This window comes from Bombus vancouverensis, chromosome 2, assembly GCF_051014615.1.
Source record: "Bombus vancouverensis nearcticus chromosome 2, iyBomVanc1_principal, whole genome shotgun sequence".
Lineage (NCBI taxonomy): Eukaryota > Metazoa > Arthropoda > Insecta > Hymenoptera > Apidae > Bombus > Bombus vancouverensis.
In genome coordinates, this window is record NC_134912.1 from 39,938 (window position 1) to 54,171 (window position 14,234).

At 48.2% G+C, this 14,234-nt stretch overlaps 1 protein-coding gene across 1 annotated transcript; it reads left to right on the forward strand.

Moving 5' to 3' along the window:
- Positions 1 to 11,375: 11,375 nt before the first annotated feature.
- LOC143304333 (uncharacterized) lies at positions 11,376 to 13,418 on the forward strand. The gene is made up of 5 exons (XM_076626794.1): positions 11,376 to 11,461; positions 11,539 to 11,745; positions 11,826 to 11,961; positions 12,100 to 12,896; positions 12,971 to 13,418. The coding sequence occupies exons 1-5, from the start codon at positions 11,376 to 11,378 to the stop codon at positions 13,416 to 13,418; spliced, it is 1,674 nt and encodes a 557-aa protein (XP_076482909.1).
- Positions 13,419 to 14,234: the final 816 nt, after the last annotated feature.

A 14,234-nucleotide genomic window follows, 5' to 3' on the forward strand; every position in this document is an offset into this window, starting at 1 on the left:
TCGAATCGAGGGTGACTCATGTTGTTGTTTTGCCTCGGAGTATCAAGACCGTTAGGTTTCAAGTAATGTAAGAACAAATAAACTCCGGACAAAACAATGTCGCCGCTACATACAACCGTCAAACGTAGACGAATTCGAATTTTCTGGTTCTCCCCCGACCAGTATAAATAAACGGACGCAATCACGAGCGAAGGAGTTCATCGAACAGAGTCGAAGAGCATTATTCGTGTAAACAATTATCGAAGTGATCTACAAAGTTTCTCCGAGTATTTATCGGGTATTCATTTCGTAATATATTTTTGTACTAGCCATTCACAATTCGTCTGTAATTTATTTATTTATTTGGAGATATATTTAACGGATTGCGACAGCAATATTTCGCTTTCGTTATTTCGCTCAACCAAATAAAGACTAATCCTCCACATTGGTGACTTCCACGATCTTGAGATAGCGAAATTAATATTGTGAGTCTGAGCGCGTTAAGGATGTCGAAACAATACGACTACGGTTACGATTTTGCAAACCATCCGCGTGCCACCGCTGAAGCAGCAGAAGATCGTATTTTGGTTCTCTCTATTTGAGAGACAGCTCGCGGTGGTGGGGGTCAAGGACGGGAGATCTATTGGCGATCGAAAGGACGCAGGGCGGCCCCAGGCTGAGTCGGTATTGGTGATATTTGTTGACGTTACATTCCCCCGGTGTTAGAGTTAGGCTGGTCCTCCAGACTCTTATTTTCGGCGTAGTATTCCCTTTTGTATGCCCTTTTGGAATCTTACATGCCTTGCTTCGAAGATGATTGAATCGGTGTCTTGAGATAATTCTCGTAATGGTTGTATTTCAGGTGTGGAATATGTGTTTAAAGGTGCGCTAGGAGTCTCTATTAATCTATGGTAGGAGGTTGGCGGGTAGTATAGAAGAGCCGAGGGTGGTGTCCGATGTAAGGATAGGGGAGAACGTCACCATTTCGGTGGTACCAAGGAGTAGGGGGGATGAGGAGAACGACCCCTTCAGGCCCAGTAGGAAGGCCCTGAGGAGCCCTCCGAGCGGTGCTAGGCCCGAGATAGGAGTAATCGAAGATTCGGAGGGTTCCGCTGGGATGGGGGACGGCGACCTCGGTACGCCAGTGACGACGAGAGCACTGGCCTACGCCAAGCTGCTGGCGAGAAGGGTGGTGGATAAAAACTCTGTAGCGAAAAAGGCGAGTGCGACCATGCCTGGCGAAGCGGACAACAGTGTCAGGGATGACACGATGACGAGCGACGCCGTCATATAGACGTCGTGATATCGAGGCCGTGATACCGATATCCTTGTGAAAAAGTTCAGGGTAGACAAGAACAAAGGCGAGGATATCAGGGAGGTAGGGAATATGATGAAAGGTATTCTATCGTCCCTGGAGCAGTGCGGAGAGCACAAGGATAGGAGGAGGAAGAGGAGGAGGGATCCTGTCGATGAAGCGGTCAGTAGGGTGACGGCGGCCAGCGAGGACGGATATTCCAAGAGGGAAGGGATATCGCTGGCCGAGGTGGCGAAGACAGAGGAGCGTAAGAGGCCTCGAAAAGGCGACGTCTCTTATGCGGAGGCCTGGGGGAGTACGTTCAGTAAGGCCAGGATGGAGGAGGAGTATAGTGACGACTCCGAGGTGTAGACGAAGTTCGAAAGGAGGAAAAGGGAGAGGAGAGCTCCCTTATAAAGGAGGCTCCGAAAGCGCGCCCGACGAATAGTCGAGAGGTGGCCCCGGAGGATAGGGCTGAACCGAGGGATGGAAGAAGGAGGGAGGCGCTCCTGGTAAAGGTGGAGGAAGGTTCGGAGTGGCTCCAGGCGTATAAGAAGATACTGGCTGCTAGGAGCACCCTGAAGGGAGCCACGGGGGTCCGAAGAACGAGGGCGGGGCACACCCTGATAGAGTTCGACAGGACGGTGTCGGTGCACGAGGCGGCGATGAGACTGAGAGCCGCGTTAAGCGACAGCACGGAGGTGGCCGCGATCGTTAATAGGGCGACGTTGCAGATCAGAAACTGGTGGAAGAGATAAGAGCGCTATGGGGGATCAAGGACAGTGTGAGCGTGGAGGTGAAATCCCTGAAGATGGCACCATGGGGCACGCAGGTCGCGGTGGTGGTCCTCCCTGCTAACGGGGTGCCGAGCGAAGATAGGGATAGGAGGTTGAGGGGCTAACCATAGCCTCAGTTAGGTTGCTTACCGGCGCACGGCGCTGCTACAAGAGCCACATGCTGGGGCACGTGGCAGCGAAATGTACCGTGGTGTGCCCGGATAGGGAACTTTGTAGGAGGTGTGGGAGTACCGAACACGCCATGAAGGACTGCGATAGGGAACCTAGATGCGCGATGTGTTCGGGGCAGGAGGTGATCCGTGCGAAACACATCACCGGTTCGCTGGCGTGCCTGATGGTGCGCCTAGGAGTTAGGAAGTTTAGACGGGGACTCAATTAGAGTCCTACAGATTAACTTAAATAGGTGCAGACTGGCGCAGGACCTGATGATGCAGTACGCGTGTGAAAGCAGGGTGGACATCGTGGTCATCTCTAAGCCCTACAGGCAATTGCCTTATTGGTTTAACGACGAGAGCGGGGATGCATCCGCATGGGTCACCCTGTTTAACGGTAGATACGCGATGAGCGAGACCCTGGTCCAAAAGGCTGGGATCGTAGGAATCAGGGTCGGCGACGCGTTCTGTGTCAGTGGATACTGTTCCTCGAATACGACTAGGTGCATTTTCGATGCTTTTTTGGGGGGAACTAAACGGGGTTCTGAAGGAGGGGAGGAGAAGCGCACCGGCGCTAATGGTTGCCGGCGACTTTAATGCCAAGTCTAGAGTGTGGGGTGGCATCAGGACCGAACGGAGGGGGCATGCCTGTTGAACGTGATCACGAAGCGCGGGTTGGTACTGATTAGGACGACGGGGAACTATTCCTTCCTGAGGAATGGAAGGACTAGCTTCCCGGATGTGTTGTGTATCGATCGACGTATGAGGCTGAGTTGGAGGAGGAGTGCCGTCTTGGATTGGTACTCAGCCTCTGACCATTTTTATATACTACACGTATTTACGAGCAGCGTTAGGAGGGCGGTTGGCGGGGCGTTCGTGTACTCGACGAAGCAGATCGATGCGGATAGCTTTGTGAGCAAATTCGACGTTGTCTACGCGGAGCACGTTTTAAAAAGCGACGAGTCGGCATGCGGCGAAAGGCTACAGAATACCTTGGAGCGCAAGTGTGCCGAGACATTGAGGAAGAAGTTCACGTCGCGGGCGAAAAGACGAGCCAATTACTGGTGGAACAGCGAGCCAGCCACGTTAAGGAGCGCAATGTGCGGGAGCAGGAGAAGAGGACAACGAGCGGTGGCGGCTCGCAGGGGTTCTGTGCCACTTTAGACCAGGATCCGTGGGGCAGGCCGTATCGAGTGGTGAGGAGCAGATCGGTGCGGTCGGCACCATCCGAGCCCCTAGGAGGTGACAAGGTGGCGAGTATCCTGGACAACCTCTTCGTTACCGGGCAGCAACCGCGACCGGGTAGGCAAGGAATCGGACTAGCCCCACCTGCGGTACTCGACGGAGCCGATGATCTGCGGATAGACGAGGAAGGTTTAAAGATGGCTGTCGGGAAATGCGATCCTAGGAAGGCTGCAGGGGTGGATGGGATCCCCGGTACTTTAGTCAGACTGTTGGCGGAACGAAGACCGAGGGTGTTCCTAGCTGTGCTCAATGGAGTTAACAACTGCAGTAGCATACCGGCAGTATGGAAGGTGGCTAGGGTGGTGCTGATACCCAAGCCCAACAGAGACCCGACACTGTCGTCAGCTTACAGGCCGATCAGTATACTGCCGGCATTGAGCAAGGTCTGGGAGCACACACTGAAGATACTCATCGAGAGGAGCATCGAGCGAGATCCCTTCCACAAGCACCAGATTGGCTTCAGGAGGAGGAAGGGAACCCTCGAAGCCCTGAACAGGACGGTCGCGGTTGCAGAGGACTGCAGAAGAAAGGGCCTGGTATGCGTTCTGGTCGTCCTTGACGTGAAGAACGCGTTCAATACGCTGAGGCTGCAGAATATTCTGGAGGAAGCGCGAAGGAGGCGGTTGCCAGGACGACTTCAGGGGTTGATCGGAGATTACCTGGCCGATAGGAGGATCATGGCGCACTGCCGGGGCGGCATCGTAAGGAGGAAGGTCGGTGCGGGGGTGTACGACGGAATTTTGGAGACCGGGAGAAGGACATCGAAGCCGTGGCGTTTGCCGACGACCTGGCGGTACTCCTTAAGGCCAGGGAGTTCCTTGGCATCCAGGACAGGATAAGGGCGGTCATCAGTACGGCCACTAGTTGGTGCAGCGACGTGGGACTTCATCTGGCAAGAGAGAAGACAGAGGTTATCCTCCTAACCAGGAAGAGGATACCGACGAGTTTTAACTACGACGTGGGGGACGGGGGGGAGATCTCCACTAGCAAGACAGTGAAGTACTTGGGAGTTTGGTTGGATATTGCTAGGGGGTTCTCCCCCCACCTCGAATCGGCCTGTGACAAGGCGGAATGGTTCTTGGGTGCCATACGAGGCCTGCTCCCCAACGTGAATGGGCCTAGGGACGCGGTCCGAAGGCTCTATTATGGGGTATGGGAGTTGGTGGTCCTGTATGGTGCACCTATATGGGCCTCATCCCTGGACAAGTTGAAGAACAGGAATATCATCAAGAGGGCACAGAGGGCGGCGATGATCCGTACGTCTACCGCCTACCGTATAGTGTCGCATGGAGCCTTGTGCGTGGTGACGGGTAACATGTCCACACACATCAAGGCGTGGTTGCGGTGGAAGCAGTACGGCGTGAAGAGGAGGATCGTCGGGAATGCAGAGGGAACGGAGCTGGCATAGTACGAGGAGATGGAGAGGCTGAAGACCGAAGAAGAGGACAGATGGAGGGTGGAATCCCTACAATTCCACAATCCCTACAGCTGGACTAAGAGATTGATAGAGGATCCGTTGATCTTCTACAGAACGAAGAGGGGCGTCAATTACCACGTCATGCAGATTCTCACTGGACACGGTATCTTCAATTGGTACCGTCACAGGATGGGGAAAGAGAGGCACACGGGATTGCGGAGCCACCGTGGACGATGCCGAACATGTGCTGTTCTGGTGCCCTAGATGGACTGGGGAGCGCGCGGAGTTGGAGGCCGAGATAGGAGAAGAATGTAGAATAAAGAACCGGATCGTGGAGAAGCTGGCTGCCGAGGAGCGGCTATGGCTGAAATTTAGCAATATGTGTACTAAGGTCATGACAAACTGGCTTAACAAGGAGAGGGAGGTGGAGGCTCTGCGGAGAAGAGAAAGCAGGAGGAGAAAAGTATAGCGTAGAAGATTGCCGATGAAGATGGCTACGCGTAAGTAGAGGCCAACCCGAAGTAATGTCGAATGATTGTACCGGGTTGGTACCTCGAGTACCTCAATGCAGTGAATAGGAGGAGGAGTTTTTAGTGGGTATGGCGACGTCATCTGCCGAGACCCACATAACTCAGTGACGCGGGTCCCTGGGTATGCGTAACAGCATTTTCCCCTCCTCACAAAAAAAAAGGTATCTCTGTTGGTCTAGAGTCGGCTCGAGACGTGGAGGTGGACGGACGTGTTTTGGATCGTTGCCGCCAACGGCATATATTTTCGTATATTTTTAGTGCATAATGAGTCGTGTGTGATCGTATAATAATAATAAGATAAAGTGTATTGAGAGCTCCTAATAGTGTTATTGTGGGGGGTGTTCTACATATTTGATATAAGTATAATAAATAACAGATAACACGTTACGACAAAAAAGACAATAACATACTATCAAATACTGAAAACGAAGCAGTGGACTATTAGTGGACAATAAGGAGTCGTAGTTGCATTATAGTTGTGTGGCGGATGAAAAGGGAGTCGTGCGTTTCGTCCCGGGACTCCGGTGGACTCGTCAGTAAGGCTATGCCCGGTAGTCCCTGCCTTAGACGTAGAAGGAGTCTCGCTAGGTGCGGTATTTGTATCAATCGCTCGTATATTCGACCGCTAGCGAGTTAGACAGACTCGTTGTCGTCGTAGCCCTCTAGTGTTGGCGGTTGGTACCAGCGGATCGCCCGGGAGGTGTTGCGCCGTGTTGATGCCTCGACCTGTCTGCGTCCATTTGATACCGATTCGCCACAGTTGTATTATAGTAATTAAATGGGGCATTTTAACCGTATATAATTACTAGTATTGTTAAAGGAAACGTAATGGTTAAGTTGAGGTTATAGCGGTTATATTGGCGGTACAAGTGGGGTATGTTATGATAAATATGAAGCGATTGAGAAGTTTTTCTGTGGCTACGATGCATAGATAATAAAGATATTTTATCATATAAATGTGCAGGTGGAAGGATTATTTATTCGATAAGCAATCCAGTTTAAGGATAAGATGTGCGAAAAGTTGGGATTTCAGAATTAGTTGGAATAGGAAGGCAGACACGGGATAGGTTATGTTCCTCGTAGCGTGTGTAAAATTAAGTAATATTATGATATAATGATAAATAGTTGCCGTGTTAAGGATGTAGTTGTTTATTATGGCTGAGCTCGAAGGTTCTAGTGGAGGAAATCCAATATCGGTACGTGCTTGGAGCGCGAGCGTTGACGGGTGATTACCTACAAATAAGAATCAGATGGGTAGTGTTATTTATTTAGGTAGTACATGTGCCTATATGCGTTTTGTTATCTTAAATTTTCAGTGTAAGCATAAGAATGATTGTACTATCCCTTAAGAGGTAGATAATGCCAACCGATGAGGATGTAGTGTAGCGAAGGAGGTTTCGAGACCTGTCAACAAGGATGGAATATGATTAATATGACAGGGGGTTTACAATAATTATTACAATAATTATATTAAATTGACATTGAGATGGATTCCTCTAGCCTAGACTGTGTAGCTATGTATATTTATAGCAAGTTACTTCTCTAGATTAAGTGACTTGTACTTATAAAGATGGCTACGTTAACTGGTTTGTATTTTTATATTATAAGTAATTGAGTGGAACTCAACTGTTTCTGTGAAGCAGTGTGTATACTGCGAAGGAGGTGGCGATACCTAAAATAGGTAAAAACGAGGATTATGGGGATAGGTTGCTACCTTACTTTTATTAAGTTAATATGAAATGGTGCCTTATAAGGTTAGCTGGTAGCTATTTAATATGTGATGGGTTTTTTACAACGATTGACTAGTGCTAAGTGTTTTGTATTCTTATTTACTATAAGCGAATGAGATAGTTTAAGTGCTTTGTATTCTTATTTATTATAAGCCAGTGAGAGGGATGTACCTGTTGTATGAAGTAGTGATTACTGCGAAGGAGGTGCGATACCTGTAAATAAATACAGAATAAAGAGTATTGGGACAGATGGTTTCATACGGCATATATTAAATTGAAGTGAGATGGTGTTTTTCTTTAAACCCGGGGGGGGGGGGAGATATTTTATTTTATTTTATTTTACTTTACTTTACTTTATTTTATATATATATATTAGGCAATTTTCCTTGTTTAGTGCTTGTTTATTGTTCAGTTCTTGTTTAGTGCTTGCATTACTTATGTCGATTCATTTTAAGTGCTTTTTCCTTTTTGTTTTTTTTTACTATTTACATTTTGCTTTTTACTTTTTACTTTTTCTTATTATAAGCAAATGAGGGGGACATATCTGCTTCTGCGAAGTAGAAAATAAGGTTGACACTTGCATAGACTTTGCGTTGCAGGATTGATACCTATGATAATAAAATGAGAATGAATCTAGTAGGTATATCAGTTGGCGAGGAAGCCGGGTACTTACTGCCTACTGCTCATAAGAACTTGTAAGAAATTATTAGGAGTTAACGTGTGGGGTCATAATACCGGTAATTAGAGATGAGATACCGGGGGATGTGAGATGGTGCGCCGTTTGTAGACAATGACGGAGGAGAGGGTCATGCCACGCGCGGCCGAGTTGCTAGTGGTTAGGCGGATCGCGTAAGTACCTTTTCGTATGTTTCTTCATTGGATACAATGAACGAAGGAGGATTAAAATGGCATGAGAATAGACGCACTGTTACGCCTCGATGCCGATGCAAGTTAGTAAAAGTTGTCAACAATTATCAATTGGTAATCGGGAAATTATCAATTGGTAATTGGTAACTGACGCAGTATATGATCACACACGACGAGGTACATTTGTTTGTTAGATGTTTGTACTCGTAGGGCCGCGACACTTTACGGTCGCGCGATGCGTAATATTTAATTAAGACATGCACGTGGGAGGCATTTAATGCCATCTTGCCCGTTGAAACGCTAGGAAGCACGCGCTAGCGTGCGTGACGCGCATGAGATGTGGTTCGCTGTGAGGTGGTATGGTGATAGGTGCGTAAGGAACTACTCTTGGTGTTTTTAACGAACAATAGTTTATTTAGAACTAATCAACAATCAGAGTTAACAATTAACAATTAACAATTACACTTAACAGACAATTGGTAACAACTAACAAATAACGATAGACACCGAGAGATCATTCGACGCGTTGCTATGCAAATAATACCGAGGAGTTACACATTTAATGGCGTAAGACAGACTGCCTGTGCTTTTGTTTCGGATCGCGCAGATTCTTCCCTTCGTAGCCCATCGATATCGTAGCCCAGTGCTGGCACGTGTATGCTCTTCCGAGAATTCGGCGGAAAGAGTGTGAAGATATCGATGGTTCATTGGGCACGTCGGTGTTGCGCTTTGGCGGCGTCGCGCTTTGTATCCGGAGCCGTTGAAAAGTTCCGTGGCCCGTGCCGCCACAGCTGCGTCGCCATGTGGCGTCGCCACCTCACAGGCGGGTGTAGAGAACATATGGTCGGCTCGGCGTAAGCCCCTATTACGAAGAAATAAAGTCGGGTCGACGAGAGTTCTATTTAGATATCTTTTCATTATTTTATCGAATTATGCTGCTCGAGCCGGGATCCCTTTTGTAAATAAGAAGCAAATGAATGATGGTTAGCTGCGTGGCGTGGAGATATAATGGAGTTGTGTGACGACTAATAGGAGAACGCAACTGGAGGTGCATTTATTTAATTATTTATTTATTTGTTTATAAACCGTTATTGGTTATTTATTATTAGTTATTAACTACTTAGTGATATGATTTTTAGTATTCCTTAGGCATTACTGGTTATTATTTAATTATTAGTCGTTCACGTAACTGATTATTTTATTGATTAGTGATTATTATTAGTACGATTATGGGAGGCTTGGTTGACGATTTGGCGACTTTTTGGTCTACGAGTGGATATATTTGGACGGTTTTGAGCAAGGTTGTTGACGACTATGGCTATTTCCACGGACTTGAACACAAGTTAACAATATGGATAAGTTGAATAAAGAGAAAACAATTACGGCGCCTCCAGGTTTCGGAACCTCCAGACCCCGTCGGTGATTCGAGTAGAGTGCCAGGCTCGACCCGACGGTCATCATACGACTGGGCGAACGACGAGAGGAAGGTCGGTTCCAGGACCTCCTCTCGTTCGGTAAATACGACCGGGGACCATAATAGCTGCAAGGAGAGCGACGGTGAAGTCGCGAATGGCGGTGCGAAGATGAGTGGAGGGAGTAAAGGAAGTTCTCGATCACCCAAGAAGAACACAAAACTCCTTGAGTTTAGAGACGACTTCAGCGAAGGAATGGAAAAGAAGGACCTGGGCATCCAGAGTATAAGTAGCGGTAGGGCGCTACCGAGAGTGACGGTGATTGCAACAGGAAGAGGTAGTTTCCTGGTTCCCGTAATGAGAGGAGTTAAAGGTGAGAAAAGCACCTCTATGGTAACGTGGTCCAGTATCGCCGCGAAAGCAACGAGTGAAACAGCAACGAGGGTAGCGTCTCCGAAGGGGCGGAAAGCAGCTGTAGCGCCACGTCGATCACAGGAAAATTGAAAAGGCTGAGAGAGACGCAAATGAAATCGGTGTCGAAAGTTGCAAGGAGGGTCGAGAAAACCCCGGAACAAAAGGTGGAGGAGTGCGTGATGGTCAAGCCTGTCGAGATCGAGGAGATGGTAGAGCTCATGAAGGGAGCCTACGAGGATCTGAAAAAGGCGGTAAGAAGACTACACCTCATCTCCAAGAAGGATCCGAAAATTCATGAGCTTACTTCCGCGGCTAATAGCAAGGCGGATGAAGTATGGGGCAAGCTTATGACGATGGTACACAAGAAAGGAAGGAGAGGTAGGGGAAGAGTGGAGAGACCTGAGGAAGTAGGGGTATTCACACAAACCTCTCCTCTGTTGGAGGAGATAGGAAGGGGAAACGGGGACAGCAGAAGAGGGTTGTCCTCAGAATCCAGAAACAAAAGGAAGACGGTCTCTCCGCTGGAAATCAAAGACAAGGAGTATAACAAGAGAATATGAAGAGGCGATACCTCTTATGCAGAGGTATGCGATTCAAAGAGGAGGGGTGCTATGGACACCAGATATGTTGAATCCTGCGAATCCGGGGACGAGTGGATGGTCCAAAGGAGCAGGAGGGGGAAACGTAGGATACAGGAAAAGGGAAGAAATGACAAAGAGGACCGCGGACCACCGCCGCTGACGTCTACCGAGAACCGAGGGCCGAAGATGCTGAGAGCCCGTAGAAGGCCCGAGGCCATCCTTATCAAAGTAGGAGAGGGTAAGGATTGGCTTCAAACATATAAAGAGCTTACGGCGGCGAAGGATGTCCTTAAGGAAAGCTCGGGCATTCGTAAAACAAGAGCGGGGGACATCCTTATACAAATGAGGGCGGACTGCGAGGTGAAAGTCGCTACCAATATGATAAATGAGATTATTGGCAATAAGGTGCGAGCGACGCCCTTACAAGACAAGGTGTCGGTGGAGATAAAGGAAGTGGGTCCGCTGGTGAGTAAGGAGGAGCTCGTGGAATCCTTGTAGAAAGAGCTTAAAATCATAGATATCGGGGAACTGGAAGTTATGGCGATGAGAAGGGCGCCGTGGGGCACGCAATCAGCGATCGTTGTTCTGCCAAAAGCGTACATCGATAAAGGCGGCGACAATATTAAGATTAGGACGGGCCTAACAATAGCCACAGTCAGGGTGTTGCCCATTGTGACAAAGTGCTATAGATGTCACATGTTCGGGTATACTTCAAACAAGTGTAAGGCTGTGAGCCCCGGAAGGGAGGTCTGTAGGAAGTGCGGAGGAAGGGGTCCCTTCCCACACGATAGCAGCGTGCCCAAATTTACCGTGCTGCGCGATATGTAGCAAGGAGACGGGTGTTAGGTTTGACCATGTGACGGGGTCCCTGACGTGCCCCGGTTACAGGAGAATGTTACGACAGGGAAGACAAGGGAGGAGATGAAAATCCTCCAGATTAACCTAAACAGATGTAGGATGGCGCAGGATCTAATGTGCCAGAACGCGATCGAGGCCAGACCGGATGTGGTAATATCCGAACCGTACAGGCAGCTACCTTACTGGTATAACGATACTAAGGGTGCTGCGTCGATTTGGGTCACGCAAAAAAACGAGCACCGAATGAAACGCTTTTCTACAGGAAGGACGGGCTAGTGGGTATTGGTGTAGGTGATATCCTCTGTTTCAGTGGTTATTGCTCCCCCAATATCAAGATTGAGGAATACATGACGTACATAAACAAGCTTGCATCGGAGATAAGGAAAGGTGTAAGCAGAAACAAGAAAGTGATTGTGGCTGGCGACTTCAACGCTAAGTCCATGTGCTGGGGAGGACAAACCACGGACAAGCGAGGAAGAATTTTGATGGAACCCTGTGCGGTTACGGCGTGTTCCCTATAATGCTGGACGATAAATGCACGTTTTATAGGAATGGAAGGACGAGTTGCCCTGACATAATCAGTGCAACAAACATGGTTAACGACCTCCACGTAAGGAACAAGGTTTTAAATGCTTTCACAGCATTGGATCACCTATACATATCTCATACGTTTAAAACGAGGACCGTAAGTGATCGAACTAAATTTTTTAAATATGTGACGAAGGGTCTTGCACCCGACATATTTTTAGCTAAATTTGACGAGATCGCTAACGTACAGAATTTTAATACGACGGACGACGCGGACAAGGCTTAACTGCTGCAGAAATGTATGGTGGAAACTTGTGACAAGATACTGAAGAAGGTGAGCTGTACGACAAACAAGAAGTACAGCAATCACTGGTGGAATGAGACGATCGCAGAACTGAGAACTCAGGATCACAAAGCATTGAGGAAAATAACTAGAGCAAGGAGGAAGGAGGACAGTGGGATCAAAGCCCTTATTAGTAACTATAAGGGGCTAAGAAGGCAGCTGAAGAAAAAAATAGCTGGAAGTAAAAAGAGAGCCTGGGCCGGATTCTGTGAGATACTAGAAAGGGACCCGTGGGGAAAGCCGTATCGCACGATTATGAATAGATGTGGCAAGAAAGGGCTTCCAAATGACATGCCTGTTAACAAGGTGAAAGAAATTTTAAAAGGCTTGTTCATTATTGGACGCAGATCGGAGCTAAGGGAGGTCGAAGAGCATGACAGGGAGGATATCACCTATAACATGAAGCAGCTTGAGGACGAAGATGTTAAGGAAATCATTGGAAGAATAAATGGAAAGAAGGCGGTGGGAATAGATGGGGTCCCAGGTGATATTGTTAAGCTGCTAGTAAACAACCGAACAGAGCTTATCACTAAGGTGATTAACAGTATTACGGACTCTGGTAGGATCCTGGGATGCTGTAAAACAGCGAGAGTAATATTGCCCAGTAAACCGGGTAGGGAACCTAAGCTCCCTAATGCATACCGCCCAATAAGCGTACTTCCGGCCTTGAGGAAAGTGTGGGAGAAATGTCTCAAGTTGATTATCGAACGATGTATGGGGGTGGACTCATTTCATAGGGGACAATATGGGTTCAGGAGAAGAAGGAGTACAGTGGACGCGATTACACAGGTGATTAAATTCGCGTCATGATTGACACGAATAGGAAATTTGGCAAGCACATTGCCTCGGTGTGCGATAAAGCGGGCATCAAGATAGGAGCATTACGAGCAATCTTACCGAATATTAAGGGTCCGCCTGGTTTGGCAAGAAGGCTATACTACAGCGTGTGGGAATCCATAATAGCATACGGTGCGCCTGTGTGGGCTGATGCGATGAAGTACGAGAAAAACAAGATCATAAAAAGGGCTCAACGAACTGCCCTGTGCATCACATCCACGGCCTACCGCACCGTATCCCTCGCTGCGCTTTGTGTATTGACCGGGAACTTACCAATCTACATTAAAGTGCGAATGTTGAAGGGGATATATGAGAGAAAGAATATCTATAAGACCCTAGCTGTTGGAGAGGAGGTGATTGAGAGGCATGCGGAAAAGAAAGAAGATCTGGAAGAAGTAAAGAAGAAGGCCTCAACGGAGTGCCAGGCGGAATGAAGCATGTATAATAAGGATAATGTGACCAGGAGATTAATAAGTAATGCGACCATATTCGCCAGGAATAGAAGAGACATCGATCACTTCACGATGCAAATGCACACGGGACACGGCATCTTCAACAGCTACCGTAAGAGGATCGGTAAGGAGGTCGACACGAAGTGTTGGGACTGTGGAGACCCGAATGATGACGCCGAGCATGTCTTATTTGCGTGCCCTAAATGGATCGACAGAAGAATCGAGTTGGAGAACTTCTTGGGTGTCAGGATAAGCGTGGGCAACTTGGTGGACACTGTAGTCACCAGGAATGAATACTGAAGGAAGTTCAGAGAGTTCTGTAAGGGCATATTGAGATATAGAAGGGATATGGAGAAGGCGATGGAGTCAGCGAATAGGAGGGGCGGCACCAGTACGCGACGATAATATGCGGCGACCCGGTTCAGGACAACTCTGATGAATGCTGATCGGCTCTGCTGGCGTTGTCCGTGTCTAATAAATCAGAGGAAAGAGGAGGGGTTTTTAGTGGGTATGACGATGTCATCTGGAGTCTCACATAACCTGGTAACGCGGGTCACTGGGTATGCGTAAATGCATTTTCTCCTCCTCGCGCGCGTAAAAAAAAAAAAGAAAAAAAGGCGGCCCCGGGTTAAAGCTGCATCCGAAGTTTCTTGGACGTATCGAGTGGTAAAAGTCCTGCGAAATGACCGGTACATAGTGCAGCGAGAGGGCGAGCACGAAAGGCCACGTACAACTTCCACGGCAGCCGATCACATGAAGTGGTGGAATGTTGACGATAGTGATGTAAGTACGAGCAGC

Bases quoted from the DNA above. Each gene is read 5' to 3' on its own strand.
- LOC143304333 (XM_076626794.1), top strand. From the start codon at position 11,376: ATGGCGCAGGATCTAATGTGCCAGAACGCGATCGAGGCCAGACCGGAT. The intron at 11,462-11,538 runs GTATAACGATAC...GCTTTTCTACAG, and splicing joins TACAGGCAGCTACCTTACTG to GAAGGACGGGCTAGTGGGTA. The intron at 11,962-12,099 runs GTAAGTGATCGA...TAACTGCTGCAG, and splicing joins ATACGTTTAAAACGAGGACC to AAATGTATGGTGGAAACTTG.